Source organism: Scomber scombrus, chromosome 16, assembly GCF_963691925.1.
Source record: "Scomber scombrus chromosome 16, fScoSco1.1, whole genome shotgun sequence".
Classification (NCBI taxonomy): domain Eukaryota; kingdom Metazoa; phylum Chordata; class Actinopteri; order Scombriformes; family Scombridae; genus Scomber; species Scomber scombrus.
This window is the reverse complement of record NC_084985.1, coordinates 15,231,288-15,255,835: the sequence shown is the minus strand read 5'-3', so window position 1 is coordinate 15,255,835 and position 24,548 is coordinate 15,231,288. Positions and strand designations below refer to the sequence as shown.

Sequence of the window (24,548 nt, the reverse complement as noted above, 5' to 3'; positions counted from 1 at the left end):
CTCAGCCGTCACCTTCAGGTCCCTGCAGTGCGACAGCCACTTGTCATAGCTCACATGGTTGGGCCTGTATTGACCAGCAGGCAGCTTGGAGCACGGGGTGTTGCGCTCATGGGTGATGCATTTGGTGGTGAGCTTGATGGCTTCACTTTTATCCTGAAAATCAGCCAGCAGCTGAGTGCGAATCTCCTTCAGAGAGCTGTAGGGAGGATCAGAAGTAAAGGTGAGACGCAGCAGTGGCTTATTTTAGATTTTACATCAAGTTCAAATGAACAAAACAAATCAAAAATTTACATATTGCAGGTAGACAGTGCAAAAGAATGCTTTAAATGAAGGAGCAGTTACAACTTTCGACATCCTGAAAATCCAACAGAAACATTTTGAAAGAATTCTGGTCTGTCTGACCTCAGTTTTTGCAGCAGGATGCAGATCTGCTTCTGGAGCAGTTCTCTGATCTCATTGGTCAGCTGCTCTTCCTTCCTCAACTCGAACAGGACACGGTCCTGTACCAAGACCTCTATGTTCGGACTGTTAATGAGCACCACACAGTCGCGCATGAGCTGACTGTACAACTGCTTCTCGTGGAGATAGCTCTCAGTTGTGTCTTTCACCTGAACACAAGGGGGAACACATGAGAGTCTGCTGTTACTATTAACTCTATCAGTGCTCTTTTTGCAAGTAACTTTCAAGTGTATTTAGTATAATATTATTATTTATTATATACAGTATGTGTTTACCTGCTCCACCATGTATGTCCTGGTATGTATGTACATGTATGCAGTAGTATGTCAAAATACCACTGTGATGGGCACTAGCAATTTCATTGTATTTTAAACACAGTGACAATAAAGGCATGTCTAATGGGAAGAAACCTCAGGCAGACAAACAATTAATCAACATTGAAAACAATAATAACTGCAGTCATGGGCTCCGGAAATCCAAAAGGTCCCAACAGAATACCCCACTCCTGCCCTTCCATGTGTGTAGGGGAACCTGTGTCAGAGAAAGGGTGAAACTAAAGCAAGACATAGTTTTCCTGGGGCCCTCCAATTTAGCCTACTAAGTCCACCCCTGTCTATTATTACATTGATCCACCATCAGTGGTGTTACTGACACTGATAGTCCTGTGATAGACCTCTTATCAGGTCACAAAGAGGACCAACAGGATCTGAGCCAGAATTTTAGAAATAGCCTACTGAAGTCATGAGTGAAATTCCTCACACTCCACCCGAAAAAAGATTCTGTATAATTTATGTTTTTTAATGTTGTTTTGAAGTTTATGGTGGAATTTTATTTTCTGTAGATTTTATTTCCCAACATGAAGGTCTGAATACTGTTTTAACCTGTCACCAGGCACTCGGGTTGCAACTAACAATTATCTTCATTGTCGATGAATCTGTTGATTATTTAATTGGTTAGTTATTTGGTCCAACAGTAGTCACAAATTGAGATGGCTAACACTAACTGGCCTGCAACTTAATGGCCCTTTTTTGTCAATGTTTGCAATGGTCATTTAATTTTTTTTATTTAATTTTTTTTTTTTATGTGATCATTCGCACATATACTGTACATGCATTTCAACTGTTTCAAAAAACAGATTTTGTACTGTATGTTACTTGGTGGCAGAGCCCTGACTACCCTGAAAAACAGCTCAAAACACTTAGAGGTACAGCCCATACCAATTCTAGAACCGCCAACATCATTTTGCTTAGATTTTATTCAATTTTGCAACACCAGCTAGAAAAGAGCAGAGGGCTGGTGCACTCTCCCAGGCTCTACTGTAAGTGAGCGATGGGGGTGTAGCGGCCTGTGGCTGTGCAGATCCGAGGCTTGTTGGCGAGGACCACAGCAGTGTCAAGAGCAGGCAGGAAGCTCTGGTGCAGGTTCAGGCACTTCTGCTGCACATCCAAGGCACGAGCGTTTTTGGCCAGCTTATCTTCAACAATCATCAGGTGTCTGCGTTTGACCTCCGTGTCCTGCCTATGAATGAGGTTTAACATTAGAATAAGTACATTCAAGATTCCCTAAAGAAGATAGTCAAAATATTTAAATGCAGGTCATGAGGTGAGAAGCTGCAGAGAAGTAAAATTGTGAATGGACAGACTTACTGGGTGCGCTTCAGCACTGGGTGAAGTCCACCTAACATCTTTGCCAGGTCATGTTTCTCCAGTGTGAGGCTGACATAGGGCTGGAGGACAAACAGAAAAAGTGGGTTAAAGCCATTATGTTTCCATGGCGAAAAAAACAGAGAACAAGGACATTTAAGGCTTTATGTAGCTCTGACTGTAACGATATCACATCTTAACCATCCCATTTACTCTCTGAATGAAAACTTTGTGCATGGAGAGTTTAGTGGAGCACCTACCCGGTCCACACAGAGCTCTCGTCTTGGCCTCTGGTTGAGGATGTCCAGGCGATGAGTGGCCTGGTGGAGCTTGGAATCACAGTTTCTGATCTGACCCGCTAGCTTCTGTGCGTCCTTAGTCAGATCCAAAATTTCATCCTTGATCTGGAATTTAGAGGAAATAATTTGCAAACATCAACAAACAATTATTTTGTGGATGCATGTGTGTGTACTAAAATTAAGAGTAGTCCAAGTTCTGATCTAGAATCTAGTGGACTGACCCGCTGCCTCTCCCAGATCATAGTATCCTGGACCCTGCTCGTGTTATTGATCTTCTTTCTCAGAGAGTCAACTGTGCTGCGGCGCTGGCACTCTTGGGCATTTTTTAACTGGTCAGACATTAAAACAAAGATAAAAGTCATGTATCTGAACAATCCGGCAATTATTTGTTTGAAGAGTATTTTTTAGTCATATTTTAGTTTTTTCACTCAACCCCTGCAGGTTTGGATATTACTGATGCATACATACTAAAAGGTGCATTGATTTTAAAGATTACCAACTGATAAAATGTTGATCAGACTCAATGTCCATGAAAATCTACAAACTCATGCATTCATACTGACGATGAAAATTACCACAGACTCAATATTAAGCTTAAAACTATTTTTTTAAAGATTTGTATATGTTTGTATGCAAGTATGGTCGATGTTGTCTTACGTTGGCCAGTGTAAACCGCAGGTTTCCTCTGAAGGAAGAAGACTCTTTGATCAGGCTCTCAGCCGTCACCTTCAGGTCCCTGCAGTGCGACAGCCACTTGTCATAGCTCACATGGTTGGGCCTGTATTGACCAGCAGGCAGCTTGGAGCACGGGGTGTTGCGCTCATGGGTGATGCATTTGGTGGTGAGCTTGATGGCTTCACTTTTATCCTGAAAATCAGCCAGCAGCTGAGTGCGAATCTCCTTCAGAGAGCTGGAGGGAGGATCAGAAGTAAAGGTGAGACGCAGCAGTGGCTTATTTTAGATTTTACATCAAGTTCAAATGAACAAAACAAATCAAAAATTTACATATTGCAGGTAGACAGTGCAAAAGAATGCTTTAAATGAAGGAGCAGTTACAACTTTCGACATCCTGAAAATCCAACAGAAACATTTTGAAAGAATTCTGGTCTGTCTGACCTCAGTTTTTGCAGCAGGATGCAGATCTGCTTCTGGAGCAGTTCTCTGATCTCATTGGTCAGCTGCTCTTCCTTCCTCAACTCGAACAGGACACGGTCCTGTACCAAGACCTCTATGTTCAGACTGTTAATGAGCACCACACAGTCGCGCATGAGCTGACTGTACAACTGCTTCTCGTGGAGATAGCACTCAGTTGTGTCTTTCACCTGAACACAAGGGGGAACACATGAGAGTCTGCTGTTACTATTAACTCTATCAGTGCTCTTTTTGCAAGTAACTTTCAAGTGTATTTAGTATAATATTATTATTTATTATATACAGTATGTGTTTACCTGCTCCACCGAATTGATCTCTCGGTCCACTTGGCTGATGCTCTCAGAGATCTGGGCCTGCCACTGGCTGACCTCGTTATGTCGAGAGCTGAGATGCCTCATGGTGCTACGAGTGGCCGAAGGGATCTATGTAAATAAAGACATTCATAATTAAATACATGTAAACATTAGATTGAATTACAGCCTCATAAATACCCTGTATTCTCTCCTAATACTTTTCACTTTGCAAAGGATAAAATATCGATATCATGATATGAGACCTGACATCTTCATCAGTGTTGTCTTTTCCTGGTTTTAAAAGCTGCATTACAGTAAAGTGATGTGATTGAGTTTATTAGAAGAGACCTTTTTCATTATTAGCCTTTACACACTTTGTCATTATATCCACATTACTGATGATTATTTATCAGAAAATCTCATTATGTAAATATTTTGTACAAGCACCAATAGTCATCCATACAATAATATTGCAATATAAGTACTTGGTCAAAAATATTGTGATATTTGATTTTGTCCATATTAATCAGCACTAATATGAATATGAAACACAGTGTGAGGATCAGTTGATGTTCCTTACCCGTGAAATATCATCACCCAGGGTACAGACGAGCTCCTCATCAAGCTTAAACACTTTGTACATCTGAAGCTGTGGTCTGCTGGTCAGCAGGCTGGTATTTGGCAGCGCGGGCAGAGTGAATTTGACCCCCGACCTCTGCTGGTCCTCTTTTAGTGCGAAACGTTGCCTAACAGAGTGACAAGAAGTCTACAATGTAATTTAAGTTATCTTGATTTCTCCCATGTGATTAGGTTTTGACCAAATCCTGGTTTGTGAAGGAGTTTGAATCTTTATTTTTAAATAAAAACTACATGAAAACAAAACAGAAATAAGTTACTTACCACATTTTTGGGTATTTCAGTGAAAGAATGTGAAAAACATCAAATTGACCAGGGTGAGCTGCTGAAACACTTGTTCTCAGTTCAAGTTGCTGGACCAAACTGAAGTCTCTAAATCTAGACTCTAAATATGGAATCTGTTTACTGTGACATCAGCAAATGGAACTAATGACAAGCAGCTCATTTGCATAAATTAGAACTAAGAATCCTCACACATTCTATATGGAAATACCACTATTTATCTATAAATATCTATTTGTGTATCTATTTAATACACATTAAACCCTTCATCATTTATGAAATACGTTCATAATAATCACAATATAAAATCAAATTATGATTGCGATTCATCTACCTTATAATCTATGTAAAATCATCATTATTTTGGGAATATTTTGGCTTTAAGACAGGAGAAAGCAGTGTGACAATATTTTAGTCTCACGTTTTCTGATATTTTGACACAGCATTAAACACTTTGAAGTGAATTTATTTTTCTTAATGGCACATTTTTCTTCTAACACAAGCAAAGAGTACTGGAAAGTGAAAAAAATATACCTCATTCATTCCTTAGCAGAAATAGACTCCTTACTCCCCTCTGTTAAACCTCTTAGAAAATAAGAAATTGACACTGGACACACTTTTTTCTCCACAAATGCTACTACTACTACTACTACTATACTATAAAACATCTGATTTTGCCTTATATGTGCCTCTATCCTCTTTCTTGTTTGTTACCCTTTTTCCTATAATTACTGCTATTATTAAAACTATTATTATTGGCTATTTGTATGCTTGTATGGTTGATATTTATATTTGACCGTAATGTGAATCATAATTTGTTTCTGACTTCATGCAGTGTTGTATCTTCTACCTGTTTACCTGACCACCTGTTGGTACTATTTTGTCCCTATGTATACTGTAAGATAAGTCTGAATCTCTAGGCCACCATATAAGCAACACTCTAAAAAAAGATTTGGAATATGGCCTGAGCAAATCAATTGACTTTTTAAATTTAGTGAATAAGTGCCAAACAGAGGAAAACAAAAGTATTTTATTTTAGCAGCTGGAGCCCAAAACGGTAGTCTATTTATCATATTTTGTTTCTAGTAGTGGTGGGGCAAGTATTAAGATCATATTTTCCATCTCTAAAAATACTTATTTTACTCAATTATACTCAACATTGAAGTCCCAGATTGATACAAATCATTGTAGAATAAATTATTATTACCCATTAGTATAATGCAATGCAATTTAAAAGCATCACAAACCTATGCCTCCAAAATGACCCTGAATTTGAATTAACACAGCTCTAATACAACAACTGAACATGTAAGTGTAAAATAAACCAACAACTGTGTACATTGTCACATGCAAAGTCATTTCATATTGTCAAGTTGAGGACTTTATCCAGGGCTTTATTTCAGCCTTCAGTGGGGATAAAGTCAAGTCAAAGTCAAGTCTACTTTCTAGTCTAGTCAACAGGGCTCTACTTTCTGCGCCGCACCGCTGTCTTGATCTTGTGTCCAGCTATCACTTGCTGTCCAGCAGGAGAGGCTGTGAAGGATTTAGTTGACCTTCTCATCTGACTCTCACTTGGTTTTTAGTTTGCTATTTTTTTTTCTTTACCTCGGTAACACCACTGGTTTGTTGAGCCCGTTTAACTACTAATTCTGCTCTTCACCCAGGATCCTTCTCCTCCCCTCGGGTGATTTGAGATCACTTTTCCAAGCTTTACTTCGACACCTTGTTGCGCTGATATCTAAAATAGCAAAGCAGAAGGTGAGGTTCAAAACTTTACTTCCTGTTGGAACAAGCCACGTTAGCATATAGACGACCAATTGAACATGTATTCTGATTGGCCACAGCATGTATCTTCGGTTAACCCTTTATACAACTGGTGGCATATTTAGGCATGAGCTTCCGAGCCCTAATGCAACCTTTGGCATGAGGCGGTTCTTGCGTGAAGTGGGTGTGTTTATCTGCAAGCCTGAAGACAGGGCTTTGAAATTCTAGATTAAATAGATAACTCCAGTCTGAAAAGTGAAGCCAATGAAGAAGTGCATTACTCCTGCATTCTCTCTATTGGCCAGCAGGGGGCTCCTCCACTGGCTCCAAAAATAAGTCAGACTGCGTGGAAGTCTATGGGAAAATGACCCTGAAATCTCACTTTATTTGTAACCTCAGTAAAGATTTTCCTGATTATGGTCTCAATCCCTAGTTTAAATTCTTAATTACAGCATGATGTTCATTTTGTAAATTGTGGTCCCATTATAAGTACAATAGACAATAAAGCAGGGTATGCTTTAGGGCTTAGCTACGTTGTCATTGTAAGGTCTTCAGATGGACCCTGAGGAGCTCCACCCTCTTGTCCGAATATGGTCACTTCTGGCTCCAAAAAAAAGAAAGATGGTCAAAATACCAAACTCAGGGATTAAAAATGGGAGTCCAGCATTAAAAAATGGCACCTGTTCAGTCCAATAAGAATTTCTCTGGGGTACAAAGGTGGCATGTAATTTTAGTTGGCTGAATCACACAGGCCAAAACAGACGTTTTGCATGAGAATGGAGAATTCAGAGAACATACTTGCTTTAGTATTATATTCAGAGAAGCCAGTATGTCAAATTAGCGTGTTTCCTTAATCTCTGATATCAATGTCATTTTACAGAACATTTATTGGTCCTTTACAGAGATTTTTCACTGCATTAAAGAGTGGCACTGGGGAAAATTGGCTGCAAAACTGAGAAGTGGCACAATGTGTGCCTCTTATAGCATGGAGTCCATGCACTTAAGTTGTATTAATAATGTAATTTTTGAGGCCAATACAGATATTGACAAATGTTATGCATATTTTTATCTAATACATAACATTTTTGATAGGGATCCATTTAATTTGGACATCAAGGAATTGTGACTAAGATGTGCTGATTGCGATATTTCACTGTTAGAACAATAATTTACAAATGAAGACCTCACACATATCTTTAATAATCCTGAACTACAATTGTTTACTTAACAAATGAGATATAGTACTGTATCTGCTGATATATTCGTAATAACAATGGCAGATTTAATGGTCAAACTGAAATACGTCTGAAAAGATCAGGAACAGAAAATTATTCTTTATAGTTTTATTGATGGTAATTATCCATTGTTTTAATGTTATCACTCATCCAGTAATAATCATGGCTTTAAAATTAAACTGACTTCCTTATCATCCAAAGTCACCCGTGTCCATTTAAACACGCAATAGAAAAATATATACTTAATACTTTATACAATACTGGTTTTGGTCCAAACAAAAGTGGATCAGAAAAGCCAATATACCTTTAGTCATTAAAGGCTCTCCAATTTGCATTTAAGCTCCTTTTAAATGGATTCGGGCAACTTTGAATGTAGGGACTTACATAATAAATTCTAAAGACAAAAATGCTGAATGCGGAGTTGGTAACACAAAAATTCAACTTCACAGATTAAAAAAAATATCACTATTTACAGGTTTTTATAATAATATTCAAAGGCCAATTATAAGAGACAGAGATAAAGAGGGATAGGCAGAGAGAGGTAAAGGGAGAGTATAAGTAATCAGGAGGAGGGATGAATAAGAGAGAGACAAGAGGGCACGAAAAGCAGAGTAGTGGAGCAAAACCAGAGAGGTCAAAGAATTAAACATGTAACATGACTTTTGAAACTATGCATTTACAAAGTCCTAAGGAGTTGAACGAGGGCGTGAGCCTCCAGCCCGGTCCATCCTCCACAGTGCATGGATACGTTTTCTCCTCTCCCGATCCCACCCTCCTTCCTTCCTCCCCTTGTTTTTGTTTTTAAACATTCATTTGCTTGATCGACAGCGGCGGCACATGCCACCCAGGCGATTGACTCCGTCGTTCAGTTTTCATACGCACACCGACACTCAACCTCAGCATGTACAAAGAAAACAAACACACCTCAAGTCTGTACATAAGAGGGGAAGAAAAAAAAAAAAAACAACCAAAAAACAATCACGCTGCATTCACCACAAAGATAACACGCTCATCCCTGTACATACAGCACTCTGCACTGACACCATGGCAACATCTCCAGCAGCAACTGTTGATTCCTGTTAGAGGAGCAGTCTAGTTTGCGGGATTACCACTGGAGATTAACCCTACATCTCTCACTACCTCTCTGCATATCACAGCTCATAACCTGATCACACATACTAATTAATAGGATTTTGTGTACACTCGCAACTCTTTAGGTTTGCAGTTTTGCCTTTGTAATTTTATTACAAAAAGTCATGCCTAAAGTCTAGCAGACATTTGCCGGTGTTGAAAATATAGATATGACTGCCTTGCTTGTTTTTCATGTCGAGCACGGATCTTTGCTTGATTGTTGTTTTCTAAGTCAGCGTCATTGTTCAGTCAACAGTTTTATTTATGTGAAGTTCCTGTGTAAATGGTCTCACGTCGACGTCTCATGGTTTACATGTGAAAGCCTCTGAAAACGTCAGCCCAGCCTATAAGTTCAAACCCACCCACCCATCCAGCCCGAACGCAAAGCGGTCCCATGAAGCCTCTGCCCTTTTTTCACATGCAAAGTCATTTCAGTGTCTGTCAAGTTGAGACCATCCAGGACTTTATTTCAGCCTTCAGTGGGGATAAAGTCAAGTCGAAGTCAAGTCTACTTTCTAGTCGAGTCCACAGGGCTCTACTTTCTGCGCCGCACCGCTGTCTTGATCTTGCGTCCAGCGATCGCTTGCTGTCCAGCAGGAGAGGCGGTGAAGGATTTAGTTGACCTGGAAGAGCAAAGACATTATTCATCAAATACACAGCCACCAGTAACAACTGTCAAATGACTCAAAACAACACCCGGAACAGCTCGCTAAACTGAGAAGGCCAACATACCCAATATTGAACGCGGGGGGCTGTGCGAAGTTGAATCCACCTCCAGGTGTTCCTGCCTGGGGAGCAATAGAGGGGTTAGCAGGGGGGGCAGGAGATGCTGCTGATCCCGCTCCGAAAGTAAATACTCCCGCGCTGTTGTTTGAGGGTGCGAATCCGCTGGCTCCTCCAAACTGAAAACCTCCACCTGAAAAAAATGTGGCACATTTAAATGTTGCAAATAATGAAAAGGGTAAGAAGCTATTGGACAGCCTAAAAGATGATTTCAGTCACCCACCTGGTGCAGAGTTAGCAGCTGCCCCAAATACAGGTGTGGAGTTGGCCTGCTGCCCAAAGACAGGGGTGGCATTCTGCTTGGCCCCAAAGGCTGGGGCTGGGGAGGATGCAGCTGGGAAAGGGGATCCAAAGGGTGAACCAAAGGAGGGAGTCTGGTTGGCCCCGAAGCCACCAGAGGGGGCTGAGCTGAATACAAACGGGGGAGGGGCTGCAGATGGAGCTGGAGAGAAAAAGAGAGAGGAGGTAAAGACCAATACATCTAGAGATTATACATATAAAGGCAACATTTAATAATTGCAAATATACACATTTCAAATCTAAAATAACCACTGTGAGTTGCTAAAGGAGGTACAGACCTGCAGAAGAGGCAGCAGAGGGCGCTGCTGCTCCAAAACCAAAGGAGGGAGCAGCAGCAGGAGCAGCACTGGCAGGAGCACCAAAGATGAAGGGCTGAGAAGGGGCTGGAGATGGAGCAGAGTTCACTGGGGCAGCGGATGGGGCAGGCGGCTGGCTGTCCTGGTTCTGGCCAAAGACAAAGGCTTTAGCTGGAGTAGCGTCGCTGGAAGTCGCAGCAGGCTGACCGAACATGAAAGTGCTGGGAGCTGCAGTAGAGGCTGGAGCCTGGGTGGAGCTGCTGCTGCCGCTGCCGAACAGACTTGGTGTTGGGGCAGAGGATGACGAAGTGGTGGTGTTGGTGGGATTACCAGCCATAAAGGAAAAGGTTTGTTTTGGAGCCGGAGCAGAATCTGTCAGGGAGGGGAAAGCATAATTTATGTTGTGTTGTTGCACTGCAGTGGGAAAGTTATTTTGACAATAACAGGAAAATTATTTTTCAAGTAGATTTTGTTACAATCTAATCATCTTTCACCATGTCATCATAATGCTATAGTTATGGACTATAGAAAATACAACAAATACAATAACTGCAACATGGTGGTCCAGGTTTAAAAAAAAAAAACTGAATATGTATTTTGAGAAATACATTTATTGGCTTTCCTGCAAAGAGTTACATGAGCAGATCAACACCACTCTCATGTCTGTACAGTAAATATGAAGTTACATCCAGCAGCCAATCAACTTAGGTTAAAGACTGGAAACCTGACCTGACTCTTTCAAAAGCTATAATCCAGCTACCGGCATCTCTAAAACTCACTAATCAACACATTATGTCTTGTTTGTTCTGTACAAAAACTGAGGTGTAAAATGACACATTGTAAGTGTTATGTGCTGCACTATTTTTGGCGGTCCTCCTGGAGTCTGACAAAAATACAACAAGAAAGTGAATAAAAGCATATTTCCCAAAATGTCAAACTATTCCTTTAACAAACCGTCAAACAAAACAAGCTTTAATAATTAGTGGAGGTAACTATGTATCACAAGTTTACTAAAAACAAACATTGACAAATAAAATACCTGCAACACTTTGTCCAAAAGCGAAGGAAGGCTTAGGGGCCTCTGAAGTTGATGTTTCAGTCTTGTCTGTCGGCTTTCCAAAAGTGAACGCAGGTGTAGGCTGTTCTGCTGGAGCACTCGGCTTGCTGAAGGAAAAACCTCCTGTAGTGGCCGCTGCCGGTGCAGCATCAGCATCTTTACTAGCAGCACCGAAGAGGAAGTTAGACGGAGCAGAAGAGGCAGCCGCTTCTTTCTTTTCCTCTGGCTTCCCAAAGGTAAACGTGGGAGCAGCTGGCTCCTTTTCTGTAGATAAAGATCCAAAAGTGGAGCTCCCTTGTGGTGCGGTGGTGGTCAAAGTGCGCTCACCCAATCTCGCAAATACAGACCCAGCGGAGCTAGTTGTGGTGGTGGTTGTGTTGGTGTTTGTTGATGTGGTGTCATCTGATGATGCCACATCGTCGCCCTTGTCTTGAGAGGAAGCAGGGGGAGTGAAAGTAACAGAGGTTGAGGTGGTAGTGGTGGTGTCTGACGTTTTCTCTTCAGGTTTTGACAACCCAAAGGTGAAGCCGCCCTTAGAGTTACTTTCTGTGCTAGATGATCCAGTTCCAAACGCTATCCCGCCACTGGCACCAAATTTAAATCCAGAATCTGTGGCAGGCTGGTCTGACTTTTTATCATCACTAGAGGCAGTCCCAAATTTAAAGCCCTCAGATGAGCTGCCGAATTTGAACCCTGATGAGGCAGTAGTGTCTTTGGAAGTGGTTTCTGATGAGGAGCTTCCAAATGCAGCTCCAAATTTGAATCCACTTGAAGAAGAAGAGGAGGACGATTCTGTAAATGAGCCCCCAAACTTGAAACCCCCAGTTCCAGATGCTGAGGTACTGTCTGATGTGCCAAACTTAAAACCTCCAGTAGTAGAGGTAGAAGAGCCAAAGGTAGAGGAGCTTGACGTTCCAACAGCTGATGAACCAAAAGCTACACAAGAGGAAAAAAAGGTTAAGAGTTATATTTCAAAAGTCACACATTTCTCACAACCTAACGATTTGTCTAAATGTGCGTCTATCTTGAAACTTTAAATGGTGTATGTATACAGGTCAGAATAGTTGAACATCCGACGGATCAAGAAACATTTTGGTCCCCCCATTTACTACTGTTGTTGCAGAAACTAAAAAACCAAAGAAAAGTACTTTCCTGCACACTTCTACTCAAAAACTAGATATTTGCCATTTTTGTTACCTTTGGGCTCCACTTTGGCTCCAGGTTTGGCTGCCTGACAGGCAACACACTGTACATCAGCAGCCTTATTCTGTAGAAGACAGACGTCACAATCCCAGGAACCCTCATCCTTCTTAAATTTGTCCCCCAACCCAAACACTGGAGCACTGCTGACTGAAGAAAAGGTGCCATCTGAGGACTCTGTTGATGCTCCTGTAGTGTTGACAAGATAAGAAAGATGCTTCACTACATTAAAAAAAAAAATTTCATATTTAGTCACTTAAACAGTTGATGAATCTTTAATTATAAAGTAGAACCCAGCATTCAGCTGTTTGTATACTAGAAAATATTATCACGGTCATGCTCTTGTTACCTGGTTTAGCACTCATGCAGGCCACACACTTTGTATCCTCTGCCTTGTTCTGTACCATGCATGTATCACATTCCCATGCACCTTCAGGTTTTTTGAACTTGTCTCCAAATCCGACAAACCCTGTAGTGATGGGGGCTGTGGGGCTGGATACAGTCTTAACAGCTGAGAAGGCAGAAGGAAGAGTCAGTGAGGGCTTAAGCCCTGTCCCAGGCTTGGCCGTTTCGCAGGCCACACACTTTACTGCATCGGGTTTGTTTAGAACAAGACACGTATCGCAGTCCCAGGTTCCTGCAGGTTTGGAGAACATTGTGCCAAAACCTGTGGTGGAGGTGCTGTTCGTGCTGCTGCTCTCCAGCCCGACTGAGGAGGCGGTGGGTTTACTGTCCTTGGGTTTGGATGATGAGGAGGAACTGGGCTGGGGGGACATGCAGCAAACGCACTTTGTATCTGACGGCTTGTTCTGCACCAAACAGACGTCACAGCTCCAGCCTGCCGGTGGTTTGAACAAGTCACCAAAGCCCGTTGAAGAGGAGAGGGAGGTGGTGGTTGTGGAGGGCGCAGTGATTTGTGTGGAGGTCTGCTGGGGAGCATCATCGGGACTCGGGGAAGTTCGGGCAACAGGAGAGGCAAAACCTGAAGAGAACAGAAGAGAAATACTAAACAAACTCTAGATTGAACCTTGAAAAAATGCAATATCATGAAAAACAAAACAGATTCTAACCAGGTGCTTTAAGAAGATCCAGCACACTGCCCTGCTTCAGGGTTTTGGCTGGTTTAAAGGGTCCTTCAAAATCTTCTGTGCTTTTGCTTGTTGCTGGCTTCACTGTAGGAAACATGAGAAAGACCAAAAGTTAGTTCAAATTTTCTCAAGAAAGGCAAAAATCATCACGCCAACCTAAAAGAAACTGAGTAATTCTTACCTGCTGCCATTATGGGAGTGGCTAGACTCCCATTTGACATGGAGGGACCCAACTTTGCTACAGGTGCGCTAAAAGTAAATCCAGCCTACAAAGAATAAAATAAAATAATTATCATCCATATTACAGTTGTAAATCATTGCAGTCTAAACAATTACAAATCCTTAAGAAAGTAACTGTACTTACTGAGGGGGAAAAGGAAGGTGGGCTAGCAGCAGTTGCTTTGACAATCGGGGAGGAAAATGTAAAAGGTTCACAAGGGGGTGTTGAGGCCGCTGGTTTGTCCTGGAAACACACAAAAATTAGCGGCATGCATACATTCATAATGTTATTAACCATTAGATTTGTACTAACGCTGAAGTACACACTTTTTAATACAGACCTTATTTGTTAATGTTTCCTTAGCAGGAGTGACAGGTGTGGTTTGGGGGGGGGTGCTGACGGTAGTGGAGGTGGTGAAAGGTGGTAGAGGGGAGGTAAAGCTGAAGGTGGGCAACGCGGTGCTACTGATGGGAAGTGAAATGGCTGGAAGTTCCGGTACCTCGGCTACCTATTACGAGAAAACAAGCATGAATGTAACTATGAGCTTAATTTCAAGAGAGAATTGAAAACCATCATTTCACCTTTTTGCCAGTTCTGAAAAAGTTTGAGCTTTCAGACTGACAGTGATATGAGATAAGCACATGTTGGATATCAATCTGAATGCACTGAGGCTCATTATTTGATATAGATTTATGACCTCTCATTCTTTCTCTCTCCAAAGTCTCATGCTGTACTGGTGTAAAAGGACGAACACCTATTCATCACTTTCTTGCAAGAGCTTTTTGTGTTGTGTACATTAAAATGTGAAAAAATGAATCCAATGTAATCTAATTCCTGATTTCTGAAAACGCGGCCTTGTTGTTTTTGGATGCAAAGCTCTCACCTCTTCTTCTTCGTTGCGTTTAGAGGAGGGCCGTGTACTGGTCCTCTCTCTCTTCATCTTGCCCCCTCCAGAGCTCACGCTGCTGGCTGCAGGTGTGCTGGACAGAGGATAGGTCAGGCCAGTGAAACCAATTGTGCTAGTGAAGGTATAGACAGGAGGAGGTAAAGTAAGTTAAAAAAATATGAGCACAAACAGAAAGCAGTGGAACATCTGAGAAAAAAAGTTACTGGAGAAAATTACTAGAGATGTGGCGAGAACAGAAAGGAAACACTGAAGAGTTGTTACATTTAAAGGAATTAAAAGAAAGGCAAGCAAAACCTTATGCACCTATTTAGTCAAATTCATACTTTTCTTCAGTCTTTGCTTAATTTCTTTTACCATAAATTTAAACTTACTCCAGTGGCTAGCTGATAAATCAGAGCATCTCTAATAGTTATGCATCAGTACCTTTTAGATGGACCTGGGGTTTCTTCAGGCAGTTGCGGTGATTTTCTCGTGGGCTAAATAAACAAAACAAAAACAAAAATTAGCATCAGGAATGTACTCAACACCATTTGGCCAAACCTTGTGGCGTACATATTTGTGTGGGCAGACCGTCTCTCTTGGGGTTCTGTCCAGAGGTCGGCTCACTCCTCCAGGAGTCAAAGTAGGCCTGAAGGACACGGAGCGGTTTCCAGACACGGACACTGCAGCAGGAACCACCAGCTTCTGCACCGGTGGGAGGGAGGAATCCAGCTGAAATAAAACACAGAGTGGAAAATATATGATCATCAGAGTAATCTGAATGTGTGTAATGATGTGTGTGTGACATGCCACTCTGTGACTGTTTATAAACTACGAAAACAGGGATGAAGGAATATTCATAGTCATTGCAGGATATTCCTCTCTACGTACAGTAAGATGTCCAGATCTGATATTTATAAAAAAAGCTACACATGCCATACAAAATGTCACCCGAATGCAACATTCAGGCTCTTTATATTGAGTTAATAATTTCAGGATGAGTTCAATCAAGTTCTGTGGCACAGAACAACACAGACCATCATTTTCTGTGAGAACGTTGCATCCAATTGTAGTTTTTTCTCCACTCTAGTGGTCATTTGGGGGTAATTCATTATTCCTGTTTACTTCCTGCTATTGTTTTCATTGGTTGTTTTAGCCATGACACAGCCAGGTCAGAGTTCAGAGATTCCCTTCACAAAATTCTTTGATTGAAGTCAGCATCAGCTACCTTATCCTTTCTTTCCTCCATTTGTGCCTTGGAAAGCATTGCTTGTAATTCATGTTCACAGTTAAATCATAACAGCACACAATAATATGGATTTGGAGAATTGCTACAATACCTAGTACACAAATGTGATATGTCATATTAAAATCTGTTATGTTACATTTAAATATTTTTGTTTATTTAAATGTCAATACCACCAATGTTAAACTAGCTACGAGTGGTTATGATGTTTCCTATTGTAAAAAATACTGTATATCTTTTCTTGCTCTAAGTATGCCAGTACTCTTTCTAAACTGGTGAACTTTATGTACATTATTCAGAAGATATTTACAAGTTATGTACCGCTATTTATATATTTTCCTATATTTCTGTTTCATTTTAGCTTTCCAAATATCCTTCCATGGAAATTAAAACAATTAAGAGCATTCAACATAAGCTTCCGACATTTGTTGATAGAAAGATTAATAAGATCCAGTGTTATCCTTTAATTTTGGACACTGCCGAGGTGAAACCCCAAAGCAACAATCAGCTGTGAAAGGTCCAGTTAGATAAATGGGCTTTCTTGTCTTAGACCAGTGAGGGTCAATACACTATTGTTGCAGTTTACAAAGCAGCTGTCGCAGCTGGGAATGCCGGACAGTTATTAGTGAGGACAAGTCCAGTACAGAGCCGGCACAATTATTTAACAATGGACTAACACTGAACACACTGTACATACACACTTTTATGAGGCAATACAACATGCAGCCTAACACACTTTTGCTCACAAGCATATCCCTGCACGCATAAAGACACACACAGAGCAGTGAACAGCTGTGTACCAGCTGAGGAGAAAGCTGTTAACAAGTGTAAAGGAGGCCGCCAGGCAGTAGGACAGGAAATGACAAGACGACAAACCACAGCAAGTGCTGCTGGGTTTGAACAATGACATCCCTGTTCACATCATCAGGCCTAGTGCTTGGCTGCAAACACTCCAAAAGGCACAAGTGAAGTTTATTTGTTGATGTGTGCACACAAGCGTAAGGTCAAACACGGACATGAGGTGTAAAAAACAAAGACTCCTGCTCTTGGAAAGCTACATACAAATGCAACTTTTTGATGAAACAAGAATAAAAGAAAATGTGACGGTAATTTTAAAATCTGCACATACCCGTTTCTTTTTCGCCTGGAAATGTGAAACATCTAGATTTGTGGCATCCATTGACTGCAAAGAGAAAACTTGTGTGAGGAAATAGTTTTTTTCAGTGAGATAAAATCAACAGGATGTTTTCAGCTTGATGTGTATTTAATCATTCACTAACGAGAATCAATTTGTTGTCTGTTTTGTGTTCCTGGTCACATCCTGTGCTGTATCGTACTGTGTATCACTGCAAGCTAAAGCAAAGCCTACAATATATGTAAAATGTGCTACAAACACTTACTGCTGACAAGGGAGAGGAGGCTGCTGACGGGATTCTCTTGGCATCCTGCAGATGAAGAGAAATCAAATCTATCAGTTGTTTCAGAGAGACATATTTACCAAACAGGAAGATTATCGCCAACACTTTATGACACATGGTTTAGAGTACAGATTCTTTGGCAACATAACAAAATGTCATAACACTGTGAAACAGAAATCAAATGGTGGTGCATGTCTGCTATGTACAGTATGTATTTACGTGTGTGTGTGAATACTCACAGCGAGAGGGCTCGACATGCGCTCCAAGGACTGCAGGATGCGTCTGGCTGTGGCACTCGTCACCCCACAGGGCTGCGCACTGGCAGGCTTGGCCTTGATCTGTCTTCTCACTGGAGCCTACGGATCAGATGAGCTAATTTAGTCCCCAATTAAATTAATGATATTCGCACTTCAGTGACATCAATCTTATGGCGTCAGTGTCAGAAATTAACGGCACACCTACAAAAGTCAAAACACTGACTGAACATGAGTCAATATAGGTCATGTGTTCTAATTTGATCAGCTAAAAAAAACTCCAATGAATTTATTTACTAAAACTAATTTTAACATTATTAAGCTCTTGGTTGGAGGTTGCAAGTTTCACAAACCAACCTGGTATGGTGTTCCAGGACGAGCACGAGAGCTCCTCACTGCAGCTGCTCCGCCATACGTGGTCTTCCCAGGGTAGAAGGGCGAGTCTCCAAGTTGGCTGGAGTTCAACACTGTGCTGTTTAATGTCGACTGGAGGAGAGCGGTTCAATTAAATTAGGTTAGGGTAAAGTTAAATCACTTAAAGCATATTAATAATAAGTGGCATTCTTTTTATTATTATTTTTGTAACGCATAAAGTAGCCACACAAAACATTATCTTGAGTAATACTACAAGTAAGTCCTGCAGTGCTTTCCATATTCATTCCATTCTGGTAGAAATCTGAGTCAGGATGCACATCAAAGCAGGGCAGCTGTTTAGTTAGCTGGACTGAAAATGGATGTAAATACAGCATGTTGATCACAGAACCAGTGATCTATAAAACAACTCAGACATTGACTAGCTGTGAGCTGAGTGACACAGATTCTTCTGGTGCTGCATTTAATGAATAATAAACTACTTACTTAAAAAATATTAAAATTGAAACTTGAGGTAAACTTGTATCTACACCTAAAAACCAATGTAAACTCTGCAATATGTATAAGTTTGTGGTACACTTGACTTTGAAGAGTTGGGTACAGTGACCAAAAGTATGGACATTTTACATTTAAGTGGGTCACTGCTTTAATGGTACAGTTCATAGTGAACCCTGAAACACTAATAATGCCTGGCTTTGTGGCACGGATCTCTTCTTTAAGCTAGCGTTACTGTTTTTTTGTTTTCCCACCTTGTGCTCAGACACTCAGTATCTTGACAGACAGACAGATACTCACATTGGAGGCTCCAAAGACAGACAGGTTGAAAGCAGGCCTTTTCAGACTGGACTGGGCATGGTGAGTCCCAGAGTTTGTTCTGTCCATCTCTGGGGACCAAAGCTGGGGAAGTGACGCTGTTTTGGAAGTGGGGACATCTAAAAAAGAAGAGTTTGAAACCATCTCAGACCATTTTGAGAGAGCACCAGTGAACTATTGACCTTCCAGGCCCGAGTCAATCCACACAACATATAATCGCAATAGACTCCTCCTACTGTAACACTAAACATTTGTAAAATTTCATTTTTTGACTCCATGGTTGGTGTGTATGTGTTGAGTCTTGAACAATGCCAAGAAATTCTATTAAACCCAACGCAGCACACTGGTACAAGTGAACTGTCAGTTTAAACACGATACAGATATTGTGATGCTTGTTTTGGACAGACTGAGCTCGAGCTTTACATCTGAAACAATTAATTGATTAGTCCAACAGACACAATTAATCAGAAACTGTTTGGGTAATCTTAATTGTTTATGTGATCTTTTGTAGACTAATGGCAAACATTCATTGGTTTCAGCTAATAAATTTTGCTTTTGTCTCATGTGATGGTAAACTGAACATTTTGGGGGTTTTAAGACTGTCTGCCAGCATCACTTTGGGAGTTAGGAAATTATGGCATTTTTCACAATTTTCTAATATTATGAACAAATTAATCAATTAATTGACAATAATTGGCAGATGTATCATTATTAGTTGCAGCACTAACTTATTTATAATCTGTGTTCCAATAAATTTCTTTCATCTTGTAATCAACTTTGTTAAACATGTAAGTCAGCTCACGCTCAACACTTGGCTTTGTCCAACAAATCAGAGAAAACAAGACCCAAAGCAGAAGTTGTAGTTATGTATTAAAGCATTGTCTGTTTATAGGCTAATACTATGCATGCCAATCTATGCAAATTCCTGACACTGAGCTATATGTGTCTACATCAGTTATAAAAAAAATCATCTGTGCAACATTTTCAACAATTTCACCACATAAATTACTGAACACATAACTAGTTTAATTGTGAACTCTTTCCTTTTGATTCAGTTGTTTATCCACAGTTACAAGGTGAGACCCCGTCACAAGCATAACTGAATGGTCTGCAGTTCATTACCTCTCACCACAATGGAGGGCGACAGTGTGTGGAAAGTTAGCTATGGTGCTATTGTACCTATACTGATATTAAAGCCTCAAAAACATCTGAACACATGTCTCCATGTGGAAAGACAATATCTTTTTCTTAAACACTGAGTCTGTACCTTTGTCAGAGGCGCGGGAGGAGAAGCCGCTAGTGGTGGAGATGTTGTCATCTTCGTGCTGTGAGAGATTATCCTTGATTTCTTTGACCAAGGAAAAGCCCGTGGAAAAAGGTCCTGGGGCTGAAGAAGTTGAGGGCTGGGAGAAGAGGCTACTGGAGGCCCCCAGCGTTGGGGAGGAGGCGTCCAGCGGAGAAAAGTGTAGGTGGGAACGACTAAGAGGGGGCCGAGATAATACATATTCCTGAAAGTTCAGTGATGCTCGGCTGGTTGAGGGCTCTGGGTGAGACAGAAAAGTTTGGGGTGAGCGCAGTGGTACAGGTGAACAACGTGACTGAGCAACAGATCTGGACATTTCAAGCTCAGTTCTCATCCAAATTCTGCAGCTAGCTTTTCTGATGACCCAAGAGACTGAATAGATCCCTCACCTGTGTTACTGGTGCTTGGCTCTGGTGAGTCGCGTCCATCCAGAGGAGGAGGTCCCTCTTCGCTGCCATTAGGAGGAGGAGGAGGCGGCGGCTGGCAGTTCTGGTCTGTCCCCTGTACAGCCTCCCCTCCTTCAGGAGCATCTCCATTCTTAAAGTATTTTTGCAGCCAGGAAGGAACGATGCTCTTTACTGTGTCTGTTACTCGACTGATCAGGCCTGACTGCTGCTGATAAAAATGTGAGAGAAGAAGCCGTGAACGGAGCGAAGAAATGAGTGAGGCAGAGACAAATGCAGAGAGACAGAACAGAGAACAATCAAGTCATGCCATTATTTCTAGTCTGCTAATTATGAAATTATAAGAAACGATGGATACATTTCAGCAGCTGTGCGACAATCATCGTCTTCTGATTCATTTATCAACAACTAATACACAAGAAATCAACTAAAAAGCTTGTCTCTGTGGAAAAACAACTAAATTGTGTTTTTGAGGCCTTTTGCAATCCTGTTAAAACAGTTGCACTCTTGTGATTTACAAAATACAGCAATTAACTCTACATTTTATTATTTGAATGAGCTGCACGGGCCCATTTGCAAAGAGAAGCCATTCTTCCTCCCCAGTGCAAAGCAAAAACACAAGCTCAGTAAGACAGAAACTGGGTCAGGCTAGGCGCTGTGTATGCTTCTATGAAGCACTGAGCAAATGACGCTGGTCTGTGCTGTAGTGAGGTCTAATGTTGGATGAATTCCAGTCGATACGGATGAGTCTTGTCTCCTACACCATGCATAGAAAAACAGCTTTTTCACAATCTAAATCCATAAACAGCTCTCTTCTGTAATATTCTATCAGCTGTTGCAACTTGTAATTTATCCATCTGCTGATTGTGTTTGCAGGCGTAGGAGTGAGGAGGGCAGTATATTTTGTTTACAAAAGTTGTTGAAATGCTGTCGACCTTGGTTCTTTCAGTAAATGCTGGTATATTTTCCATGGACTGGGTCAGTTTTAATGAACGACTTCTCCACCAGACTGAGCAGTTTTGGACATGTGGTAGCAGAGGACAACAAAAGGGGAAAAATCTATTATGAATGCAATGAGCAATTAAAGCTAAAAGGTGTTTAGGAGAGCAGGGTGTGCAAAAACTTTAAGTTTAGCCAGCCAGCCACATTTTTCCCTTTGCAAACATGCCAATTTTGTTCATCATATCATATTCATTTGGTTCTAACTTTGATATTGAGAACATACTTGAGTGTCTTCAAATTAAGGCAATGGACCTCGAGCTCCTGTGACAAAATAGACTGAGAAGAGAAAAATAGCTAACTAGCCACCTTGCGAACCACCACATAACCACATCTTCTGGTCCACTGAAGCTATTAACCCCTGATAAGAGCCGTATGGGCCTCTTGCTTTGTGATATACACCTGTGGGTTCTCCCTGCACTTTGACCTATGTGCAAACACACCACTTTAACATGTCAAGAGCGACTGTAATAACCACCACAGCGTGTGTTTACTTAGTGCTATATAAGCTATTGTTATGAGGATTTAAGGGTGCCGCAATTCTGCTGTCGACAGTATCATGTGACAAAGGGACCTGTGGTCGACTGCCACAGCTCTCTCGGGAGGCAATCACATTCAAACACAGGGCGATTCTGATTTAATTGAATGATCAAGTACTTAGGTGAATCTGTGCACCAAGCTTTCCAAGCAAGACATGATGAGAGTTCGAGTTATGAGCTTGTCATATTAGATCCATTAAGATAATTGCTGTATTTGTACTGTCATATTCGTACCATGTGGAGAAGTAGGCACTGCCCAGAAAGACTATCTTTTGCAAGCAATCACACAAGATGCAAGGCGAGATGACGCAAACACTGCATGTCTTATCATGTTACTTCTGCTTTTTACCCAGTAGTGATGTGTAAACCAAGTTTGTTAAATAAAAGCTCAGTGTCTTTTCAGCACAATTGTATACAGAATTTGGATAATCATTGTTTTTTTTGGGCTTACTTCAGTCCACACATATTTGTCTGGACTACAAATGCAACTGTGCTATTTGCAATTTAGTCAAATATGTGAGAGTTTAAAGATGTAATCACGTCTCCCTGATGCCAAGTGCAACTTATATTTGCATTTATTCAAACTCAATATTACAAGTTTATTTTTGTCAGTTAAGGTTGTTTGTTTTTTGCACAAATGCATAATTGCAACAAGTCTGTCTTCATTTCAACACTGTTTGTTGATAGGATTAGCATCCACTGCTCAGATGTTTTGGCTGTTGATCAAGTGGGATAAGGTGTCAAGAACCTTAACATGATACTAATACTGCCTGCCAAGTCAACAGCATTTATAAAGAGAAATTACATGACTTTTCTAAGTATAAACTACACCAAGCCTTAAAAAACACCCAATTGCAGTTTATTAGGCTAATCTATCTGTCTAATGGCAGTCTAATACATCAGCCCTGAACTGAGTCCCACCTTCATGGAGGTTATAATGTTCAGTATTTGTTGTAACTGCTCTAGATGTGTATTAATTAACCTGTATGGTCATTTTTAGGGCTGCCTGTGCTGGTCCTGAATTATACTGGCTCTGTCCATCACATCCATATCAATGAGGACAGATTCAAGAGAATGGTACACAGGTGGCAAATTCATATCAAAACAAATACAACAACTTACAAAGATGAACTTGCAATGTTATTTTTATACAAATGCGAATCAGTTGCTTTATTTATTGTCTTAATTACAGCCACTATTACATCTGACAACATATATTATACAAACACAATAATCTGTTTTAATGCTAAATAATCTAAAATGTTACAAAATGTCGACAACAAAAGTCAGCAAAAACTAAAGACTTTCTATCCAAATCTTGTTAGTGAGGTGCATCTCAGCACTGACAGACCTGTGTGCTCATTACAGACACACTGCTGACAGCTCTCACCTCAATGTGTGTCTGACTGATAACCTTCCAGCAAGTCACGATCAGCTGGTTGTATAACTACCGATACTCTGTGAGTGATTTCACAGAAACTGTTTTTAAAAGACATCATGAGTTGATGTCCAAGCGGCTAATAAATCCACTCAAGCCAACCATGTGGGTTCCCAATCAGGCAATGCTTCCTGCGCAATCCATCTGGCTGAGCTTTGCTAACGCTAGCTGCACAAATGTACAAAATGCTTCCCGATACGCCGGTAACACAACTTAACATTGTATCAGCGTGAAAGCCGGCTACACGTGGCTGTGGAGAAATGTTTAATTAGGACCAGACAATCACGTCGCCTTTACCGGGGACGGTGTGATGCCTCCAAACTTAAAAGAGGCGAAGACAACAATGCGCCGCTGTTAGCCTGCTAGCTGCCGACAATGCTACATTAGCACAGACTGGAACCTGCTTGGTTTCCGCTAACTCAGCTAGCAGCTAACAACCTGCTCCCGGTGCTACAGCTAGTTATTCCGGCGTGTCATGTGAGGACGTGGACTTCACCAAAGTGCTGGTGAATTAGTGTAAACGGTTCAAAGTGTGCCGTGATTTGACCTGTCAGGTTAAGTCTCATTTTGCTAACCCTGTAAGCCTGCTAGCTCAGCGCGTGGAGGCCACGAGCGCTAACAGCAGGCCATAAAATGTCTCCAACAAAACAAAAACAAGAGATAAAATATAGTGGCACCGCAGTCACCGTAATGTCCTCCACACGGAAGCTTTCACTCCATTTACCTGTTTAGTCTTGGCGTAAGGTTTAGAGGCGATGTGATATCTCCTGCTTCTGATTTTCCCTCCACCCGTGGCCGCCATGGCTCTTTCGTCTGAGCTCTGTCGTTTCGGCGCCGGATAGCTGTCATCCACCACAGCGGCCAGTCACCATAGGAATCATGGGAAATGTAGTAGCCGAACAACAAAAAGCATTGACTACAATAGCCTTGTTACCCCAACACTCAAACCATCCATGCATTTACCAAGGATCACGGTTGGGAAGGTTACTTTGGAAATGTAAAAGGTTACAGATTACTAGTTACCTATTTAATATGTAA

At 41.2% G+C, this 24,548-nt stretch overlaps 3 protein-coding genes across 6 annotated transcripts in view; 1 reads left to right on the top strand and 2 right to left on the bottom strand.

The window, feature by feature from the left end:
- Positions 1–24,548, top strand: part of LOC133995855 (antizyme inhibitor 1-like) — a 547,935-nt gene that overhangs the window by 173,941 nt on the left and 349,446 nt on the right. The window lies entirely within an intron of this gene.
- LOC133996620 (uncharacterized) lies at positions 1,701–6,507 on the bottom strand. 2 transcript variants are annotated; one of them, XM_062436233.1, is made up of 10 exons: positions 6,370–6,507; positions 4,747–4,804; positions 4,427–4,592; positions 3,850–3,975; positions 3,518–3,723; positions 3,059–3,311; positions 2,623–2,730; positions 2,363–2,506; positions 2,106–2,185; positions 1,701–1,977 (listed from the first exon to the last, which is right to left on the bottom strand). In XM_062436233.1, the coding sequence occupies exons 2-10, from the start codon at positions 4,749–4,751 to the stop codon at positions 1,773–1,775; spliced, it is 1,293 nt and encodes a 430-aa protein (XP_062292217.1). In that variant the 5' UTR covers positions 4,752–4,804; positions 6,370–6,507; the 3' UTR covers positions 1,701–1,772. The 2 variants fall into 2 exon arrangements, with proteins under 2 accessions (XP_062292217.1, XP_062292218.1); XM_062436234.1 differs by lacking the exon at positions 4,747–4,804 and having other exon boundaries at positions 6,370–6,496.
- nup153 (nucleoporin 153) lies at positions 7,722–24,350 on the bottom strand. 3 transcript variants are annotated; one of them, XM_062436550.1, is made up of 22 exons: positions 24,235–24,350; positions 20,520–20,742; positions 20,095–20,370; positions 18,810–18,946; positions 18,000–18,128; positions 17,628–17,744; positions 17,371–17,415; positions 17,100–17,153; positions 15,316–15,456; positions 15,169–15,221; positions 14,722–14,857; positions 14,179–14,346; positions 13,983–14,081; positions 13,800–13,884; positions 13,601–13,702; positions 12,880–13,512; positions 12,528–12,719; positions 11,313–12,266; positions 10,256–10,645; positions 9,901–10,119; positions 9,627–9,810; positions 7,722–9,517 (listed from the first exon to the last, which is right to left on the bottom strand). In XM_062436550.1, the coding sequence occupies exons 1-22, from the start codon at positions 24,310–24,312 to the stop codon at positions 9,430–9,432; spliced, it is 4,503 nt and encodes a 1,500-aa protein (XP_062292534.1). In that variant the 5' UTR covers positions 24,313–24,350; the 3' UTR covers positions 7,722–9,429. The 3 variants fall into 3 exon arrangements, with proteins under 3 accessions (XP_062292534.1, XP_062292532.1, XP_062292533.1); XM_062436548.1 differs by having other exon boundaries at positions 15,298–15,456; positions 20,520–20,745; positions 24,235–24,327; XM_062436549.1 differs by having other exon boundaries at positions 20,520–20,745; positions 24,235–24,327.

Bases quoted from the DNA above. Each gene is read 5' to 3' on its own strand.
- LOC133996620 (XM_062436233.1), bottom strand. The intron at 3,312-3,517 runs GTCAGACAGACC...TCCTCCCTCCAG, and splicing joins ATCCTGCTGCAAAAACTGAG to CTCTCTGAAGGAGATTCGCA. The intron at 1,978-2,105 runs GTAAGTCTGTCC...CCTCATTCATAG, and splicing joins CCAGTGCTGAAGCGCACCCA to GCAGGACACGGAGGTCAAAC.
- nup153 (XM_062436548.1), bottom strand. From the start codon at position 24,312: ATGGCGGCCACGGGTGGAGGGAAAATCAGAAGCAGGAGATATCACATC. The intron at 10,646-11,312 runs GTATTTTATTTG...CCTCCCTGACAG, and splicing joins TTTTGGACAAAGTGTTGCAG to ATTCTGCTCCGGCTCCAAAA. The intron at 9,518-9,626 runs GTATGTTGGCCT...TTGCTCTTCCAG, and splicing joins CCCCCCGCGTTCAATATTGG to GTCAACTAAATCCTTCACCG.